This window comes from Pinus tabuliformis, chromosome 5_1, assembly GCF_031772625.1.
Source record: "Pinus tabuliformis cultivar Carrire ecotype Pingquan chromosome 5_1, CPIR1, whole genome shotgun sequence".
Lineage (NCBI taxonomy): Eukaryota > Viridiplantae > Streptophyta > Pinopsida > Pinales > Pinaceae > Pinus > Pinus tabuliformis.
Window position 1 is genome coordinate 740,918,567 of NC_142305.1, and position 20,892 is coordinate 740,939,458.

General features: G+C 38.3%; 2 protein-coding genes across 2 annotated transcripts in view; both read right to left on the minus strand.

Annotated features, from left to right (window-relative positions):
• The window catches only part of EMB2753 (tetratricopeptide repeat (TPR)-containing protein), a 333,581-nt gene that overhangs the window by 238,058 nt on the left and 74,631 nt on the right, over positions 1–20,892 (minus strand). The gene's annotated exons all lie outside the window — the stretch shown is intronic.
• LOC149167077 (uncharacterized) lies at positions 12,036–13,845 on the minus strand. Its single transcript, XM_089431458.1, has 2 exons — positions 13,104–13,845; positions 12,036–12,943 (listed from the first exon to the last, which is right to left on the minus strand). Exons 1-2 carry the CDS (start codon positions 13,843–13,845, stop codon positions 12,303–12,305), a joined length of 1,383 nt encoding a protein of 460 aa, XP_089287584.1. The 3' UTR covers positions 12,036–12,302.

A 20,892-nucleotide genomic window follows, 5' to 3' on the forward strand; every position in this document is an offset into this window, starting at 1 on the left:
TGATCTCTTGGTGTGTTCTCCAAGTGACCCTCAAGCTTCCTCTTATACTTTTCTTGTTGACAATTCAACGGCAAACATTAAGTCCCTAATCAATGGCTAAGATTAGATTTGGTTTGATCCATGACTTTTGGACCAAGCTAACACAGTTTTATATTAATTCACATTAATATTTTATTTTCCCTAAATTTAGACTTAGGGACTCCATTAAAAATATTAATTATTTTAATATCTCCCAAACTGTTTAGAATTTGCCCAAACCCTTTCTAGGTATTGGAGATCTCATGTGCCTTAGCCTCTCCACCAATTTTCGTGGCTAGAGCACATTTGATGCTACCCCAAATCAGCAAAATCCATTGAATCTTGAATAGCATATGAAATTCTACATTCTTTATATGAAGTCTGGTGAGTTTGGAAACACTCTCAAACATCCTAAAACAATTAATGGTAATTCTAAAATTTTGAGTGAAAGGATAAAGGAAAAGCCCAAGTAAAGATAAAGAAAAAGCATAGAAAATGAAAGATAGAGGAAATGTCAATTTTTGCTTTAATAAATTAAGTTTTAACATTACCTTTAAATTGCCAGCATTTTTTATCAAACCGATCGAAAATCCAAATAAAAAACAGCTAAACCTTTTTGGAAATGCATTAGACAAGCACTGGTATGGCCCATGGGCCATAAATGTGTTTCCAGCCATTGGAAACTTGTCATATGGCTGAAAAAGCATAGCAAGGCCATGCCACACTATTTTTCATAAGGAAACGTGGATGGTATAGGCTTGTGCTACACCTTTCAAACAACTTAGCCTGGGAGAGATTTATGATGCCATAGATACCATGGTTGACAAAATTGTGGTCAATATTTCATAGGAGGCTCCCTCTCTTATTTTTTTTTATTCCTAATTTTCAAAGCCTGTAAGTCTATTGTTTAAAGGTGGAGTGGTTTAAAAACTAAATCGAACACCTGGGAACATGCTTTGAATTCCAAATTTTATGATGAAGACCTCATTGCACAAAGCAATGAGAAGAGGAAGGTCCCAAATTAGGATAGGGAGGTAGCCACCGAAGTAAAGAAAACCTTCAACAGGTTGTTTCTAGCTCCTCTAAAGAGCAAGGTAAGGAAAAATTTTGCTTGTTTTCTTGCTGGATTGGATAAGCTTCCAATCCAACCCAATTAAATGGCATATTTGTCATTGGGAACCCAAAAAATGGAGTGTAATTGCAAAAACCTTGCCACTTGTATTCTCTCACAGGCGGCATGTTTTTCAACCGGAAAGGAACTGACGCAACTATGGCTTCATTGAATCATTCATTCTACAGACACACTAGGTGTGGATCGCAAAGAAAAGGATCTTGTCTATGTGCATTCAAACCAACACCTGTCTTGTAAGGGTGAAGAATATACAAGTCCATCTCATAAAGACTAGGATGTGCATTGATAATCATTAGACTTGTAACCCTATCTTGGTGCACTTAATATTGTAACGAACAAAGTTCGTATACACTCTAATACCAATGTAACGAACAAGGTTCGTATACGCAGTGGAGAGATTAAGATAACAATATCCATCATGGAATAATAAATATATATATAAATGTTTGAATTCAGAAGAGATGAGACAATATGAAGTATTGAGTGTGGTACAAAATTGTTGTACCATAAAACTATCTAACCATCCAAAATGAATCTTTTGTGGAATCTTGCAATTACTAAAAACTTGGGATAAAATGTTATCACAAGACATGGTGACATCGATGTTCTTGGGAATTGTTGTCATTTAAAGTGTACACCTAAGGCGCAACACTCAAAGTAGGGGTTGTCACTTTGATCCCTACTTTAAGCATTGCACCTTAGGTGTACACTTTAGGCAGCAAGAATTTTTGGTGTCGTTGTTGGGGATAGAGTTTTTTCTGTTCCTGGTTTTTGACTAACTTTCAACATTTTGGCTTTTAGAGTTAGGTTCTTGTTCAAGTGGTGACTCCACTTGTCTCATTCTTTCGCAAGGACTTATGCTTGAAGCCTTCTTCTTGTAGACTACTTGCTAATCTTGGACAAGAGGCTCTCTCTAATATTCATTTGTTCTTTCAAGGTCGAGTGGGCCAAACATTATGGGTAACCCATTCGTCCCTTATGATTTTGCTAACATTCCTAGTTATCCAAATTTTATTTCGAATGAATGCTTGAGAGCTTTTTATAAGTTGCACTAATAACAATTGCCTTGCCCTCATATCTCCTAGACTTGTTGTTCCAACAAGTTTCACTGTCTAGTTTCATCCTTTAGGGACTACCCCCCTGGTTTAGCTAGGAGAGTCTAAACGGAGGGAGTAGGGTATAGGTGACAGCCCCTACTCTGAGCGTTGCGCCTTAGGTGTACACTTTGGGCGACAACAGGAACATAAGTCACTTGATTAATTGTGAAATCTTCACTTGAAATTTTTGTTGCTTGAACTACAAATTTTGAGTACGTCTTCACTTCAACTAGTTTATCCTCTTCTTGAGTAGTGATATTGACTGGATCAATATTCGTTCCTTTATCTTCAACTTGAACTGTTACGACTGAAGACTTTGATACTTCTTCTTGAGTAAGTTGTTCTAACTCGTCTTTTAACAACTTCTTGTCAATTTTAAGCTTCTCTATTTCCATAAGAAGGTTTTGACTATGATTATTTAGATGTGAAAGTTCTTCGCTTTCTTGATTGTTGAATTTATTCTAAGTGTCCTTCTCTTTATCTTTTAAACTTTTGATTTGTTCTAATAAATTTTTATTAAGGTTCTTTAAACATAAATTTTCCTCTTCATGTACTAATAAGTGCTTCTTGAGTTCCTTCTTTGTGACCTTAGTCTTCTTGACTTGTGCAAGTAATTTTTCTGTGGTCCTTGAGGTGAGAAATTTCTTCGTCCTTTTCCGTGTAATGCATATCCACAAGATCTTTATATTCGCGTTGTAACGCTTTCTTGTTTTGCCGAAGTTTGGCTATGTTTTCTTTCTCTTGCTCTTCCAGTTGCAATTTCTTAGTACACTGGATTACATCGTTTTATAGGAGTGATGATGGGCGTTTAACTTGCAATTTGGATTCCATTTTCTTCATTTCCTTCTTAAAATATGCATGTTGTTGCCCAAGTGTTGCCATTAATTGTTTTATATCTCTTGCCAACGATTGTTTTTGTGTATCACTTAGTTATTCAACTAAAGTAAAAGTTTTGTAACATTTTGTGCAGATGACATTTTGACTTCTAAATGACTCTTGACAATTAGAACATCCCTCTTAATGAAAAGGACATCTTGAAAAGAAACCACAGTTCTTTACAGCATGCATATTTTTGCTTTTTCTTATTTTATTTTATTTTTTACTTTTTAAAGTCCTCAATTATTCACTTTTATATATAAATATATATTTCCCTTTTTTTAATAGTTTATGAACTTTTAACTAACTTACCTTAATAATCCTTTCTCCTTTAAAAGGAACTTCAATTACTTTTTCAAATTTTATTTTTATTTTTTTTACTATAGAATGTATTAGCTTCTATACTTTTATATATATACTTATAAGGTTATATATGAGGAAACCGGGGACAAGAGTTTAATGCGTGTGATGTTGACTAACAAGGATAATGGAATGGAAGTGTCGATTAAATTTATTTTGGTGCACACTATTTTTTTTGGAGCCAACATACCCTTTTGTGGTATTCGTTTGCACCTTCGATTGATATCCACCTTTATAAGTATCAATTAGTTAGGCATTTCTTCATGTTCTAATCCCTTGTTTTAACTACGTGAAAATTAATAATGAGTGATTTTATATTCCCTTGGATCGCTACAACAAGGGTTGCACCAGTTTGTAATGGCAACTTGGAAAATAATTTTGATGCATCCAAATGAAATTAATGTACTTGCCCTTTCAAATGGATTGGCACCCTTTCAAACTTCTTCCCTGCAATGATTCTTAATTTAACAAATTGATTGGCGAATTGTAGTGGTTGAATATTCTAGATTAATATGAATTTGATATAGCAATATGAATTGGAAAGCTAAAACTATACAGACAAACGTTGTGATTTGACTGTATGGGTGTTATAATTTGTTGTATGACAGTATTGAAGCTACTCCACAATTATAGAAAGTGACGGCTGCAAATTGCATGGTTGGATGTACAATTACTCGAGCAAGGAACTTGGCGGCTGGTGAATCGGTGATGGAAGTGCGGTGGTGGCTGGTGATGGAAAATGTAGCAGTCAGTGGATGTGGCACAGATGACGGCGAGTAGGGATTTCTGGTGCGGTGAAACTGGCATGCAGCGTTTGTGTCGCAAGCCATGGCGGCTCTGCGAGAGTGACGATTTGTTGGCGACTGCCGAGTTTGTCCGGTTGGCGGCTATGTATGATGGTTGTTAGTTGCAACCTTTGTTATATATATATATACATAAATTTTAAATATTTTATTCCTTTTTTATATTCTTTTTATTTTTAATTTTTTTTTCTATATACTTTTTTTTAATAACCCTTTTCTTTTTGGATTTTTTTAATAACTTTTCTTTAATCAACCTTTTTTTTTCTACTCTCTTTTTTAATATATCTCTTTTTTTTTCTTTTCTTTTTTAATGTCCAAAGGTCTGGGAGCAGAATGGACAATCTCCAAAAATTGTGTAGCGAAATTCTTTAATCACAACGACAACAAAGTTGACAAAAAAATAATGGCCAAAGGTCGGGATTAGAGAACATGGCTCTGATACCAATGTTATGAACAAAGTTCATATATGCAGCAGAATACTCAAAAGTTCTGAAATATATAAATATCTATGACAGGACAATAATATATTATATAAAAAATGCACAGAAGATATGAGATGATGGAATTGTTACAAATGAGGGCCCACTTTTAACTAGACAAGTGTCCCTTCATGAACGGTCATGTCCTTTAAAGACATGCCTCTTCTATACTAATCACTTATTAATTAATCATTATTATAATCATCCCCTTCATGAATGGTCTCTTTATTGATCATACCTTTACATTGCTTAAATATTTCATTCATTGGTTTGGAATTCTTATATATGTTTCGTCCTGAATGGCATGTGATGCTTATGTACTTGCGAATTCATTTTTTATTTTGAAACATAAGTGATGATCTATCTTGTTAATGGTGAATTGCAAATTGGTTTAAACCATATTAACTCCTAGAACTCGTTTAGCACAACATTAATCAAGCCTTAGTTTTCTTCTTTAGGGACTACCCCCCTTGGCTTTGCTAGGAGTTAGCCTAGACAAAGGAGTTGGGATTTGGGTGATAGCCCCACTTGCAACTTGCCCCCAAGGCCACACTAAATGGAGTTGAGGACTTTCTCCATGATAATCCCAAGGGTGGATTAAGGAGGCAACACGACTTAAACTCACTATATGTTTATGAAGCCACTTTATGACTTTATTCTCTTTAAGTCACTTTATGTTTATAAATTAACTTTATGACTTTATTTCTCTTAAAGTCACTTTATGACTTATAAACTCATTTTCATTTTATTTCCTATAAAGTTAAGTAAACAGGATCACATTACGACACTCTTTCCTAGGCTAGACACGAAGATTTAGGAACACTTATCCTTGGTACTCCCTTTCTAACACTCCCTCTTACCAAGGAAGTGTTTATCACCACTCCCATCTTGTCTTCGAACTAAACATGCTTGCCCATTGGTAAGGACTTGGTGAGAATGTTAGCCACTTGCTCATCAGTAGATATATACCCTAGTTTAATTGCTCCTCTCTGAATATAATCCCGAATGAAGTGGTATTTGATCTCGATATGCTTTGACCTATCATGAAAAACTAGATTCTTTGTGAGTTTGATACAACTCTGATTATCACAGTAGATCATGGTTGGTCTCAAATGTTGACCAAATATGCCATACAACATCTTGCGAAGCCAAAGGGCCTCACAACTAGCTTGACTAGCTACCATTTACTCCACCTCTGCAGAGCTCAATACAACCAATCTTCGTTTCCTACTAAACCATGTCGCTATCGTTGAATCCAACATGAAACAACATCCTGATGTGTTATTCCTATCACTGGCACTGCTGCCCAATCTGAGTCTGTGTAGCCAATCAACCTAATTCCATCTACCTAGATATATTCTACTCCATAATCCATTGTACCCTGCAAGTAACACATGTTTCGCAAACACCCACTGCATGCTCTTGGGCTCCACCATGAACTGACTCAATGTATTGACCACAAAACAAATATTTGGTCTGGTATTAACCAGTGTTCCACGGGGACTCGCCCCCCCCCCCCCAGGGGTCTAGTTTCCTTGCTCCCCCACGCTCTGGGGACTTGGGGACGAGTAGGGGATGTTTCCCCACGCTCCCAAAAATGAGGAAACTCAGGGGGGCGTGCGAGGGAGTCGTTTCCCTTCCCTGAGGGGGCGTTTCCTAAAAGGGGAACGAGGGGGCACGTGAGGGGACGAGGGGGGGTGAGAGGGAGCGAGGGGGGACGTGGCACACCTTTAATGCATTAAAAACCATTTTAATTAACTAAACGTTGAACTTAATCTTTAATTAATAGTTAATTAACGTTTAGGGTTTTGGAAAATAGCTATTTCATGTTATAAAAACGGCACCCTGAACCATGAACAACACACTCACAGCCTTTGCAAGTTTGCTGAGCGCTCCACTCACAACGTTCGATTTCACTGTTCGGATTCATCATTCCAGAACTCCTCCCTCCCTCTGGTCGAGCGTCCTACAAGCAGCAGCTCCCATCGAGCATCGTGCGAGCAGCACCTCCCTTCAAGCATCGTGCGAGCAGCGCTGCGTGCGAGGAGCGGACTGCTACAGCTTAACAGGTTAGTAACAGTTCATTTCATATGCCACTGTGTAACTGCGTAAGAATGCATTTGGATATGTTTGTGTATAATACATTGAAGACATGTTCACTGTTTCTAAGCCTAAATTCTTCTGAATGCATGGCAAACAGTGCCCTTCCGAATTTGCCCATGTGATGGGATTCGAATGTGATATAACTTATAAGTCTCCAACAGATCAATAATGCGCATTGTTTGTTTGGTGTGTCTTGACAGCTTCTTTTTTTAAGCGACAATGCTATCATAACTAAACTACAGATGGAGGTTCCATGTTTTGATATTTTCTTCCAGCCATCAGTTCTTCCGTAAAGTCACCATGGTCTCAAAAGAAACCAGGTTTCCATGTTTCACTTATAGATTTAAAATTTTAAATATATTATGCAGGTTTTCATATGACGGCCTTGTCTACGGCCACACTGGTTTTCATATGACGGCCTTGTCTCGATTTTAAATATATTCTGCAAGTTTTATCATTGCACAGTAAAACAGCCCTTTCCGAATCATTGGGCGTGTGAATGAAGTTTGGGCAATCATCACAGCGTCTCAGAGCAGTGTCAACCAAACTTGAGTCTTGACTGTGCTGAAGAGTGTGAGTTGAATGCAGCTTCTCAATGTGTATATATTGTAATGAGTCATGACCCTTTGCAAGTACTATTGTGGAATTCATGGAACAGAAAAATAAATTCCCTCGCTCTAGAACTTCGCTGTAGTAACTTAAAGTTTTATGTCAAGAACTAGTTTGGTAATTAACAAGCCTCTCAGGTTGAGTCGAAGTGCCAAAAATGACTTATTTTTTACACTAGGTTGGCAAGATCTGAAATAGGATTGTTAAGCTATATCAGTCCAATGGGTTAGATCTATGGAAAAACAGGCAGTTTAAGTCCACGTCCCCAAAAATGGCTTCTTTTGCCACTAAGTTAGCAAGATCTCAAATTAAATTGCATAGTATATTAGGCCTATGGTCTTTACCTGTGGAAAAAGCATCCAGGTTTAGTCCAAGTTCCAAAAATGATTTCTTTTTCTCTAGGTTAGCAGTATCTAAAACAGAATTGTGAAGGTATATCAGACCTATGGGCTAGTCCTATGGAAGCATTGCCAAATAGGCTATTCATATATTATCAGTTGAAAATCTACGGCCTGCCTAACTAATATGTCAAGAAGTCCAGTTTCTCAAAATCATTATACATAATCCACTATAGTTCTATCTATGTTTAAGTTTTCTTCTAAGAAGGACAGTTCTCTCTTTGTTTAAGTTTTCTTCTAAGAAGGATTGTGTAAATTTTCAAATTCATTGCTTTCTTGCTCCAGGAATTCTTTAACTCAAGGAATATAACTTACCAAATCAGGTTAATAAATTAATACACTTGGCAGATGTCAATAGCAAACTTAGAAACCACTGTCCAAAAGAAAAAGCCTACCAAAAGAAACACTAGGGAAAATTACAAAAAGACACAACTAGATTGTGCAATAAATATTAAACTCTGCTCAAGCTCAATTTAGACTTGAATTAAACTCAACTCAGACTTGCCATACTCGAATCAAAGCTAGACTATTAGTTGAGTGAATAGATTATAGAAACAGTTTTAACTTTAGGAGCAAAGGATTTTTTTTCATTTCTTTTTTTATCATTATGTTTTGACTCTTGAGTGTTCACTGTTCACTGTGTTTTAAAAAAAAGAATTGAAACTGTTTTAAATTGAAATTGTTTTTGAAACTGTTTTAAAATTTAAATTGAAAACTGTTTTAAATTGAAACTGTTTTTGTTTATAATTTTTGACTGTATTAAAATTTAATTTCTATTTTCATTTTTTTCTTGTGAATTAAAAAATAATAATAATAATAATAATAAATAAAATCAGTGTTCAAAACTTGAAAACTTCAATGTGTGTGGCATGTGCTGTAGCTGTAATGTTTCTAATTTTTTTTTTTCATTTCAGGTTGCAACTTACATTTTGTCATTTTGACTTGTCATTCAACTTGCAACTTACAAAGTTACAACTATGAGTCAAAGTCAAACTTCTTCTGGGAACAGTGAGAACAGTGACAGTAGCTACCACTGTAGTAAGCCACATGATGCACAAGAAGAAGTTGAAAGCGGTCACAGGGGGGCAAGATACCAAATAGGCATGGTGTAGATTCTGGAGGCCCGCCAAGAGAGCTAGAAAAATTTGCAAAGGGGACATTTAATCCTCTAAAACCACTTCTAATCTATGCAACTAGACTGCCGAAAAAGAATCCAAAAGTTGGTGGTGGTTCACGTGATTGGGTCTGCAATATTTGTGGGCATCACTTTATTGGCAGATATACCAGGGTGAAGCAACACATTTTGGCTATTACAGGTAAAAGAGTGAATATGTGTCCCTCAAAGAACCTGGATTCAGCTCTAAGAGAGCAACTTTGGAGGCTAGAAAGGGCAGCCACTGGAAAAGGATTGTTCTCTAGTAGACATATTGATCCATCTACAAATATTCCTCCATCCAGTGCTTCATCAAAAAATACAAAGGTTTCCACTGGTGCATCTCGTTCTTCTGCAATGGGTGGTACTGGTACAGTGTCTGGAATATACAACATTCTAGATCGAAATGACACAGATGATGCAATTGACAAATTTCTTTTTGCTAATGGGATTCCCTTCCATGTTGTTCATTCTCCTTATTACAAGGAAATGGTCCAAGCAATTGCAAAAATAGGGCCTTCATATGTACCACCCAAAGAACATAAACTACGAACAACAATTTTGGATAGACAAGTGTCCAAAATTAATGTGCAGAAAGAGAGAATGAGACAAACATGGTTGAGGTTTGGTTGCTCTATTGTTATGGATGAATGGACTAACATCCGAAAACGCCCACTAATCAGCATCATAGTGACATCTACAGAAGGTCCATTCTTTCTTAAAGTTGTTGACTATTCTAGAAAGCACAAGGATGCATCTTTCCAATTTGAGATTCTTCGAGAAGCTATAGAGGATGTTGGGCCTGATAGTGTGGTGCAAGTTGTGACAGATGCAGCAGCAGTTTGCAGATCAGCTGGGTTATTGATTCAAAACAGGTATCAACACATTTTGTGGACTCCTTGTTGTGTGCATGCACTCAATAATGCACTGAAGGACAATGGCAAGATTCAGTGGATATCAAACTTGGTGTCAGCGGCAAGAGATGTGCAAATGTTTATCTGCAACCACCACAACTCCTTGGCTATGTACAGGGCTCACACGAGGAAGGAATTCCTCAAGCCCACTGATACTAGATATGCTAGCTATTTTCTCTTATTGGAGAGGATGATAGAGGTACAAGCACCTCTACAATCCTTGGTTGTGAGTTCAGAGTGGGGAAGGTGGTCAGAATCAAAGACAGACACTGGGAAGAAGGTCAAGTTTCAGGTGTTGGACAATGATAGGTGGGCAAATTGTTCTTATTTGGTGTCATTCTTAGGCCCTATTGTGGAGGTCATTCGTTACACTGATTCAGATGCTCCTAGTCTTGGAGAAATTTATGAGACCTTTGATAGCATGTTGGGTCGTGTGAAGGTAGCCATTCAGCAGAGGGAGCCCTCATTAGAGTTCTATACTTCCCAGATTCGACCCATCATTCAGCGTAGGTGGGATCGCATGAACACACCTTTGCACATGGCAGCATATGCATTAAACCCAAAATGGTATGTTGAGAGACCTGGGAGGGTGCCTCCTATTGATGATCCAGAGGTAAAGAAAGGCTTCCTAGATGCAACTGCAAAGATGTACAGTGAGGAGGAGGGATCAAAATTTCGAAGACAGTTTGTTCAGTTTTCATCTCTTAGTGGCCCCTTCAACACACATGGTGCTCGAGCAGATCACATAGATCTAGCACAAGATGACCCGATTGGTTGGTGGAAGATGCATCGGGATGGTGCTCCAGAGCTCAAAGATCTAGCCATGCATTTGTTGTCTCAGATTGCTAGTTCCTCTGCAGCAGAGAGGAATTGGTCCACGTATAGCTTCATCCACTCTATCAAGAGGAACAAGCTTACCTCTAGAAGAGTGGAGAAGTTAGTTGTTGTGCATAGTACCCTACGTCTTGAGAATAGGAAGACACCTAAGTATTTGAAGGGACTAGCAACACGATGGGATGTTGATCCAGAGGATGATGCACAGGTAGATATGGAGGGGAGACTTGATGAGAGACAGATGGGGTTGGTTGGTGTGCCACTTAGCATGTTTGAGAATGCTAGTGATTCAGATTCAGATGGTGATATGGTTGATCCTGATTTATTCATGCAGCAGCTAGATGTAGAGACTAGCGGGGCATTACCTTAAGGCTTGAGCATTACCTTGGGGCATTACCTTGAGGCATATTTTGCATTATGCTTGTTTATCTTTTGATATGTTGATGTTCTCAGTTTTTATCATTTGTGTTATCAGTTATTCAGATTCTCACTCTATAAAATTTTGACTCTTGATGTATCAGACTTGACTTTAATCTTTTATAATTCTATAAAATTTGGACTCTTGATGTATGATGTATCAGACTTTACTTTTATAATTTTATGTCAATATTGAATATTCGTTGTTCAATATTGAATGTTCATAGTAGGAAGTGGAACATCAATATGGTTTAAACTTTAAACTTTAATCATAATGTATGATCATTGATGTATGATTATAAATTAGAATTTTAAATTTATTATTTTATATGATATTATAAATTTAGATAATGTCAAATGGTATTCATATCAATGATCATGCTTTGTAGCTTTTCAATTCAAACCAAATTGTCATAGTGGACTCAATTAATAAATTATATTTTATATTTATAAATTTTTAAGACCCTGATGCTCTCCCGCGTTTCCTAAAAAATGGTAGGGAGCTTTTGCATAGGCCGCTCCCGCGCCCCCTCGTCCCAGAACCTTGGTGGAACATTGGTATTAACCAAATAAATCAATGAACTGATCAATCGACGATATAAAGTGGGATCTACCAACTCGAAATCAAAAGCATGTAGATTCTTCCAATTGCTAATCATAGTCATAGCCATGGACCTACAGTCCTCCATATGAAATCTCCTTGCCTTATCCCACAAAGATATGTCCAATGTTTTACAACTCGGACTCGGATTCGGACTCGGCCGAGGATCGACTCGGACTCGGATTCGGACTCGGTAATGACTCGGCCGGCTCGATTTCAATGACTCGGTCGTTGTAAAAAATACATTAAATATTTATTTTTTTATAAAAAAACATAATTTTAAATATTTTAAACATAATTTTAAAGATTTTCATTCAAGTTTCCAAACACACAACATTATAATATACATGGAAGACAACATATGATCAAAGTAGGCTCATGAACCAATCCATTATATCAAAATGGTACGGTGGTACCCAATGGCAATAGTAAATACATAGTCAACTGTAGTCTGTCATACATGATCAAAGACTCAAGAGTCAAAACAAAATACAAATAACCAAGGAGGCTAGTAGCTACTGCCAGAGGAGCCAAGATCATCTCGACCAATCTCTGGATCATCATCATCAGAGTCAGACAAGGGGCCCCATGGCTCCTCCTCATCATCATCGTCTCCAACTGCAACTGTAGAAGTGGTGCCAGTACCACTAGGCTGTGCAGCAGATGCAAGCTGAGATAGAGTACAAATGCGGCTGCGCTTCTGTCGTGGCTGAGCAGAGGAAGCACCTACAACTGGAGTCATACTAGCTGGCTGTGAGACTGAGGCTGGTGGATTGGGATCTGCATTCAACTGAACACGCTGCAGTGGATCTCCAACATCAATTTCATCAAGATCCTCATCAGGATCAAACTCTGGTAGACGACTCTCCACTACCCAATCTGATGTTGGATCAATGTCTTCCAACACAATGGGATCTGAATCAGGTCTTTTGTTCAGCAATTGGTTCCGTCTGAGCCGAAGGTTGTATTGGACAAAAACTAGATCATTCAACCGTTTTTGCTCCAAACGGTTTCTCTTCTTTGTGTGAATCCTCTCAAAGACAGACCAATTGCGCTCACACCCAGATGCACTGCAAGTTTGACTCAAAATACGAATTGCAAACCTTTGCAATTCAGGGCACTGGCCACCAAAGGCCTCCCACCATTGTGCTGCAAAAAACATAGGAGTGTAATGAATTATGAGTTAGATGAAGGCTGAAGCTCAACAAAATTACAAATTATATCTAACTTTCAAATTATAAATGATTTAACAAACTTTAATAAAAAAAGTAAAACCATTAAGAAATTGAAAATTGAAATTTTTGTTTACCTGGCTCATCTGCTTCTCTTGCAATCTTTGCTAGGTTCTTCCCAAAGGTACCTGTTGCATTGCTGAAGGATGTGACCTGCTGATGTATCAGCAGCTGATCAGACTCCGATGGGACCATGCGCTCAATGCAATCAACCAGTCCATCTCTGACCTCCCCCCTCAAAGCTCCTGACTCCTTAGCTTTATAATGATACCGTGGGTTCAAAAAATACCCAGCTGCATGTATAGGGCGATGGAGTTGATTGTTCCATCTTTCATCAATGATTGCCCAAATGGGCCCATACTTTGCCACTCTATCCTTGTATGTTGTCTTTATTTGCTCCTTTGCTTGATCCATAGCCTCATAAATGAAGCCCATAGCCAACCTTTCCCCATCCACCAACCGCAACACCTTAACTAGTGGCTCAGCAACCTTCACAATCTCTGCTGCCTTTCTCCAAAAAGTTTCCTCATGGACTTTCCTTTTCAATTCTCTGCCTTCTGGTTTGTTAGACCAACTGCTTTGATTCCAATCATCACTGGAAAACATTTTTTGCAAGTTTCTATGTTGGGAAAGCATAGATTGCAATGTCAAAAAATGTGTAGCAAATCTAGTGATGGCAGGCCTAATAATATCCTTGCCTCCAGTGTGTTTCCTCATGAGACTCAAAACCAGTGTATGATTGTAGATAAATTTTGTTATGCTTTTGGCATTATCTACAGTGTTTCTGACCCAATCTAATTTTCCAATATCCTCAAGCATGAGGTCTATGCAATGTGCAGCGCATGGGGTCCAAAAGATGGTCTTGTGTTTTTCCTCTAACAGTCTACCAGCAAGAACATAGTTAGAGGCATTGTCTGTGATGATTTGAACAACATTAGCCACCCCCACATCCTAAATAACCTCATCCAATAGCTGAAACAACAAGTGGCCATCTTTTACCTTATCAGATGCATCAACTGATTTTAAAAACATGGTTCCCTGTGGGCAGAAGACAAGAAAGTTTATGATGGTACGGTTTCTTTGATCAATCCATCCATCTGACATGATGGTACACCCTGTTCTTGCCCATGATTCCTTGAAATCTTGCAAATACTCATTAATTGATGTAATTTCTTTCTGCAAACGAAACCCCCTTAGCTCTTGCATAGTAGGGCCTTTGAAGCCTTTTCCAGCAGCATGTATGGCCTCAAACATAGGCTCATAATATGGTGAACGAGCAGCATTAAAGGGGATATCAGCATCATACCACCATCTAGCTATGTAGTCACAAGCAGTCTCCCTCAATTCTTTCTTCCAATGGTCATCTAAAGTGGGCTGAGCAAGACCTTTACTAACTTCAGGACCATGTGCATCTGATGGAGAGGAGCCTGAGTGAGTGAAAAAACTTTTGATAGTCCCATCACCCTTCATTCTACCCTTTCCCTTATCTTGAACAGAAGCAAAAGAGGGAGGAACATAACGGAAAGGGTTTGATGCATCAGTTTGAGGGATAGAGGAAGAACCCTCAAACTCATAGTGGGGGTTGGCAGCCATCATTCTTTGTATCTCCCTCTTCCTCCCAATTTCAGCCTGTATCTCTTTTTGCCTAGTCTTTTCTGCATTAAATTTTTCAAAGCTTTCCAACAAATTCTTTCTAATCTCCCCAATTTCATTAGATTTACATGCAGTAATATTGCCTTTAATCCCTGCCAAGTGTTGTTTCAGCCTATTAATCCCCCCAGGACCTGACTTAATTTTCCTATGGCAAAACTTGCAACACATCTCATCATCAACCATTTCAACATATGCCCAAGCAGGATCTTTTGCTCTAGGTGCCATTTTTTGACTAGGAAAACAATCTGAAAATGAAAAAAAAAAAAAAAAAATTGATTCAATGTTCATTTATTTGACTAAAAACACTCTCTAAGCTATCTTGATATGCACCTAAAATTTACTAAGTAAAAACAGATTTATAGAGGTGGAAAAAAATACCTCCAGGCACAAACTGCCTCCTCAAGCTTGCTCCAAAAATCAGCTCCTCAACGCTGCTCCAAATGGCTGCCCAAGAAGCTCCTCACTCCAGCTACAATGCTCCTCCAAGACTCCTCACTGCTGCTCCAAAACAAGCTCAAGAACTGCTCACTAACTCTCAAAGAAGACTCTCACTCAAATGCATAAGACTGTTGTGAGTGAAATGAGAGCATTTGGCTGTCTTAAATAGAGTTTGGGAGGGGGAAATGGACCCCAAAAGCATTAAACAAATCACAATAAACCTTTCAGCTCCACAAACCCTAACTAACTTTATAAAAAATCAGCAAAAAATCGATTTTTTTTTGGTAATACGCTGCCCCAGCCGGTTATGAGTGAAACGGCCGAGTCAATACGGACCCGGCCGGGTTGACCGGGTCAGCTATGACTCGGCCGGGTCATTGGATGACCCGGCCGAGTCATAGCTGACCCGGTCAACCGAGCCGGGTCACATATTTTGGCAATGAAACGGAACGAAACGGCCGTTTCCGTTTCGGTTCGGCCGTTTCGTAAAACTATGGATATGTCCATCCCCCAACCACAGAAAATAGTGCATCAATCCCATATCAATCATCTCAAACTTTGACGCATGGACTCTCTTGCAATGCTCAATGAGTTTCTACTCTCCTGTAATAAAAAGATCATCTATATACAGGACAAGAATGAGTGGATCCTTGCCAACCACAATGTAATATAGGTTCAGATCCCCATCACTCTTCTCGAAACCCATCTGCTGCAAGTAGCAATCAATCCATGAATACCAGGCTCTTAGTGCCTGCTTTAGCCCATACAAGACCTTCCTCAACCTGCATACATGGGACTCCCTTCCAGGTACCTCAAAACCATTTGGTTGCTCGACATATACCTCCTTTTGTATGATCCTATTGAGGAAAGCGGTCTTCACATCCATTTGGTGGATCTTCCAACCCATCATTGTTGAAATGGGGATCACTGGTCTAATCAAAGTGTATCGAGCTACTAGTGCGAGGGTCTCATCAATAGTCAAACCCCTCAACCTATGAAAAACCCCATGCCATGAATTGAGCTTTGAACTTCTCAATGCTACCATCTGCAACATGCTTGATCTTGTAAAGCCACCTAGAAGTCACCATTTATTTCCCCTTAGGTCTCAACACAAATTCCCACACATAATTACGCATGATGGAAGCATACTCTTCCACCATGGCATCCCTCCAGACTTGTTGGTTTGCAGCCTCCTCGTAGCTAGATGGCTCGGTCTCCATCATGCTACTCACCATAGCCAAATAGCCATCAAATCACTCTAGTGGTTTATGCTATTAAACTGACTAGTTGGGCTTTCCCACTGTCTCCTGGGCTTCCTGCAAGGTATTACAAAGCCATTTATGCTTCCTCTTCCCTGAAGTAGCCTCCTGTACTGGGATGGGTATATCCTCCTCTGTAATCGATACTTTTGATGATGATGCCCCTGTGGTCTGTGGTGAAGCTGTATTTGGGGGTCCTATGCCTTTTGTCCCTCTAACCTATGGACCTATCACCCCAAAAGCCTGCGATCCTCTAGACCCTTGTGAACCTGTGCTTGATGGTCCCATACATTGTGGTGCACTCTCCTACTAAGGAGTTCGCTGCTCTACTTGATCCATATCCCGTGACCTCCTCGAGCCTCTCTCCTCCTCAAATCTCACATCCCACCTCACAACAACCTTCCTCTACGCAGGAATATATATGCAGTAGGCCTTGGAGGTCTTGCTATACCCCACAAAAATGCCCTTCTCGGTTGTGGGTTCGAACTTTGTCCTCTCATCCTTACGGATGTGAATATGTCAGGCACCCAAAAATCTTAGAGTTCCCAATCTCAAGCTTCTTCCCAGAAAAAACCCTCCATAGGACTCATTCCCTAACACCCTGTGTCAACTCTTTTTCTACCGATACACTGCAGTGTTGCATGCCTCGGCCCATAAAAATAATGGTAGTCCCTTGTTGACCTCTACTGGTCAACTTCCCATGCAGTACACCCTCTTTTCTTGGCAGAAAGGGGTAGCACCTGAACGACGTGTCTGTGCCAGCCTACAGTCATCAGCAGCTTGATCATTTCAATTGTAAACCCAGTCTGCGTGTATGAATTGTAAATAATCTAAGCAGATCAGAGTCATGTATGTAAAATTGCCTAAGTGGACCTAACTTTCTATGATAATCTATGTCCCGGAAGGTTTTTCGTCTCACCGATCCATGGATCGGCAGAGTTTTCCTTCAAACCTGACCCCAAAGCCGGGATGGATTTTGTCATTAGAACTTTAGGAGAATCCTAGTGTGTTAATATGCTAGATTATAGTTGTGTCGCAGAAATGGGTGATTTATGAGGGTCTGTGTTAAGTGGGCTTGTCCCCTTGAGATGTAAGTTGTAAAAGTCATGATGTAATGTGTCTTGAGGGTCAAAAAATGTTTTAAATCCCCTCGTGAGTCCTAAGTCCTAGGTCCTGGGTGATGTTTCCAAAGGTTTAGTTCGATGATCCATTTAAAAAATGAAATAAAATAATAAAATAAATAAAATATTTAAAAATTTTAAAAAATGAAATAAATAAAAAATAAAAATAAAAATTTAAAAATTTAAAAATTTAAAAAATAATAAATAAATAATAAATAATAAAAAAATTTAAAAATTTAAAAATTTAAAAAAATGAAATAAATAAAAAATAATAAAAAAAAATTTAAAAAATTTAAAAAATAATAATAAAATAATAAATAATAAAAAATTTAAAAATTTAAAAATTTAAAAAAATGAAATAAATAAAAAATAATAAAAAAAATTTAAAAATTTAAAAAATAATAATAAAATAATAAATAATAAGAAATTTTAAAAAATTTTAAAAATAATAATAAAAAATTAATTGAATAAATCGACGGATGAGATCAAGAGATGTCTTGATCTTCATCAACGATCGAGATCATTTCTACATGGATCATTCGAACTAGCCGTTGGGATCATTTCCTTTATATAGGGTCTTAGCTGGTCATTTCAGATTCATTCGATCTGTGAATCAGATACTGAAGAAGCTCTCTTGTAAATCTGTTTCTAGTTAATAAAGAAAGACTTTGGGGTCCATATCTTGCTGGTGTTACTCTCTTGGAATGTTGTGAGATCATTTCATTTTTTGCATATGTTATTTTCAGCCATTAATATTAGCTTCTTATAGAGTATTGTGAGCACAGGTATCTTGTTCACTTGCTGGGGTTTGGGTGTTGTTAGGGTTTCTGAAGTAATGGCAGGTATCTCCATTACTGTTTGAGATCTAGCAGCATTTTTGCCCTCTTTGTTGACGGTTGTTTTGAGCTGTGCAGAAAACATTTTCTGAAGGAATTTTGTGGGCGTTCGGGGAAGTTCTCGGCTGAACCAGCCAACTCCCGCAAGCATTTTTTGCTGAACCCAGTTGGATTTGATCCTGGGTCTATCATTCGGTTTATTTATTTGATTTGCATGAGAAATTTTCTGAAGTTCTTCACAGTGACAAATCTGAAATTTTCGTTTCATTAAAATATTTCCGTTCTTATTGCTGAATCTGGCTGTTAAGGGGCCAAATCTGTAAATTAATCAGTTGTCTTAGGGTTTCAATTTTCTCTGATCTAGGGTTTCAAATTTTTTGCTTTATGCAGTTTTTATCAAGGTTTAGGGTTTTTAGGTTTCATTTTATCACATAAAAAATTTGGAAAATCATTTTTGCCAGTTTCAGTTGTTTTTCATGTTATATCTTAAGATCTGAATTTTTCAAGTCGAGATGCGAATATGATATCTAGTTAATGGTCTAGGATTCTCGTGGTGGTTTAAAGCATTTATTTTTTTTTCAAAATTCTCAGTCGCTGGATATCGTTTGGTTATGTGATTTCGCTGATACTTTTTGATGACAAATGATTGTTGTTCACAGTTTATTTTTCTATATCTAACAAGTAATCATTTTAACAATAATCTCTTAAGGCACTGGTCTGCTCAATTAATCAAATCATTTTAGTGCTTTTTATATCGTATCTCGTGTCTCCCAACCAACTGGTCGACAGTTGGTCTCATCATCTCACAGGGACTACCCCCCTTAGCCGCGGGAGACAGGCTTAAACGGAGGGATCGGGGATCAGAGTGACAGCCCCCGGTCTGAGCGTTGTCGTGTCAATCCGCGCGACAACATCCCTGACCATGGAGCATGGCTCTTTGCAACCCCAACAATAGCCTTATTCTTCCTCCTGCTCATGCACTCCTTCTTGGACATCTCTCCCTTAGCTATAAGGGTAAAATTCCCCTCCTCATCCACCCCACCATGTTGACTACCACTATTGGCATTCCTCGTATCTCCTCCAGAGTGAAATCATCCCATATCCTCCCTCAATTTGGAAGATGCTCTCTAACCACAAAACCATCCCACTTCTTGGGGAAGCCACTCAATGTCGTCTTGAACAACTAGTCATCGAGAATAATCTCTCCCACTGCAGCAAACTCATCACTCACCTGTGTGATTTCGGTAAGGTATGAGGTCACTGTGTTAGTTTTGGTCATCATGGTGTTCCTCAATTTCTCACATAACAACATCATCGTGTTTTTGTTCGTGCTCTGGTAAAGTTTTATCAAGGACTCCCACATCTCGTAGGCACATTTCTTCCCTATTACATGAGGTATAAGGTGGTCTTTAATCACATCAAGAAGGATTCTCTTAGCCTTCACATTCCACTTGTTGCAGTCTGACATCTGAATAGGATTAGTAGGTGTTTGTCCTGCCTTCTCGACAATATCCCACAACTGAAACTGCTCGAGCAGCAAAAATATCCTTTCCTTCCATTGGCCAAAGTTTTCAAGCCCACTTAACCTGTTCTCCACCCTCAAACCAGAAGCCATTTGACCCTCTCAACCAACACAACTATCCAACACTGAATGGGTAAACAATCTCCCTCTAAACCACCAAATCTCTGTATATGTAGCCTAGTTATGCTTGTTGTTCAACACTTCTTAGCTCATAGGTTCATTGTTGCTCTGATGTATGTAGAAAATTGTAGGCCCAACCCAGTTTTAGTTTTAGAAATCATATCAATTTAATGCCCAACCCAGCATATATATGTTGTTGTTTTTAAACATGAATATGTGCTAAAGCATGAAACACATAACCCTACTCTACTCTTTCACTCTCATTGAGAATAAATGCAACAATCATACAAATTTAAAACACTGATTTTTGGTCCAAAGACATTGGAAAAACCCCGAAGGGAAAACCAATTAGAGAGAGATCTTTTTATTTCTTATCAGAGAAATTTACAGCATTAAATGACAGCAATAATTTCTACTTATCTCCCTTGAAATTTGTGCACTAAATTTCCTTGGAGAATGTGTTGTAGCTGCTCTTTTAATTTCCTAACTTACTGCCTTGATTTTTGTGCTCTTCCTGCTCAGAAATTTGTGCCAATTAACTCTCTGCCAGTCCCTCAAAATCTGTGGACAGCTCCACCTGAAATCTCACTCAGCAGCCTCAAAAATCACACCCAGCTCACAAAGAAATTCATGTTGGCTGTCTTCAAATTCATGCAGCATTGTCCCTCAAATTTTGTGCCTGTCAAAATACAATAAATGTGTCCCAGACCCTCAAATTTCGAGCCAATCCTGACAGCAATAAATGTTTGTCAATCCTAAGACTTTATTGCCTATTCTCTGCAATAAATGCAGCTTAGACTGCCCCGAAAATTGCACTGGTGCTCAGGTAAATAACCAGGAAAATCTCTTGGGATTCAAGCTTCCTTCTATCCTTAGACTATGTGTTGATTTCCTTGCTATGGTACTGTGTACCCTGT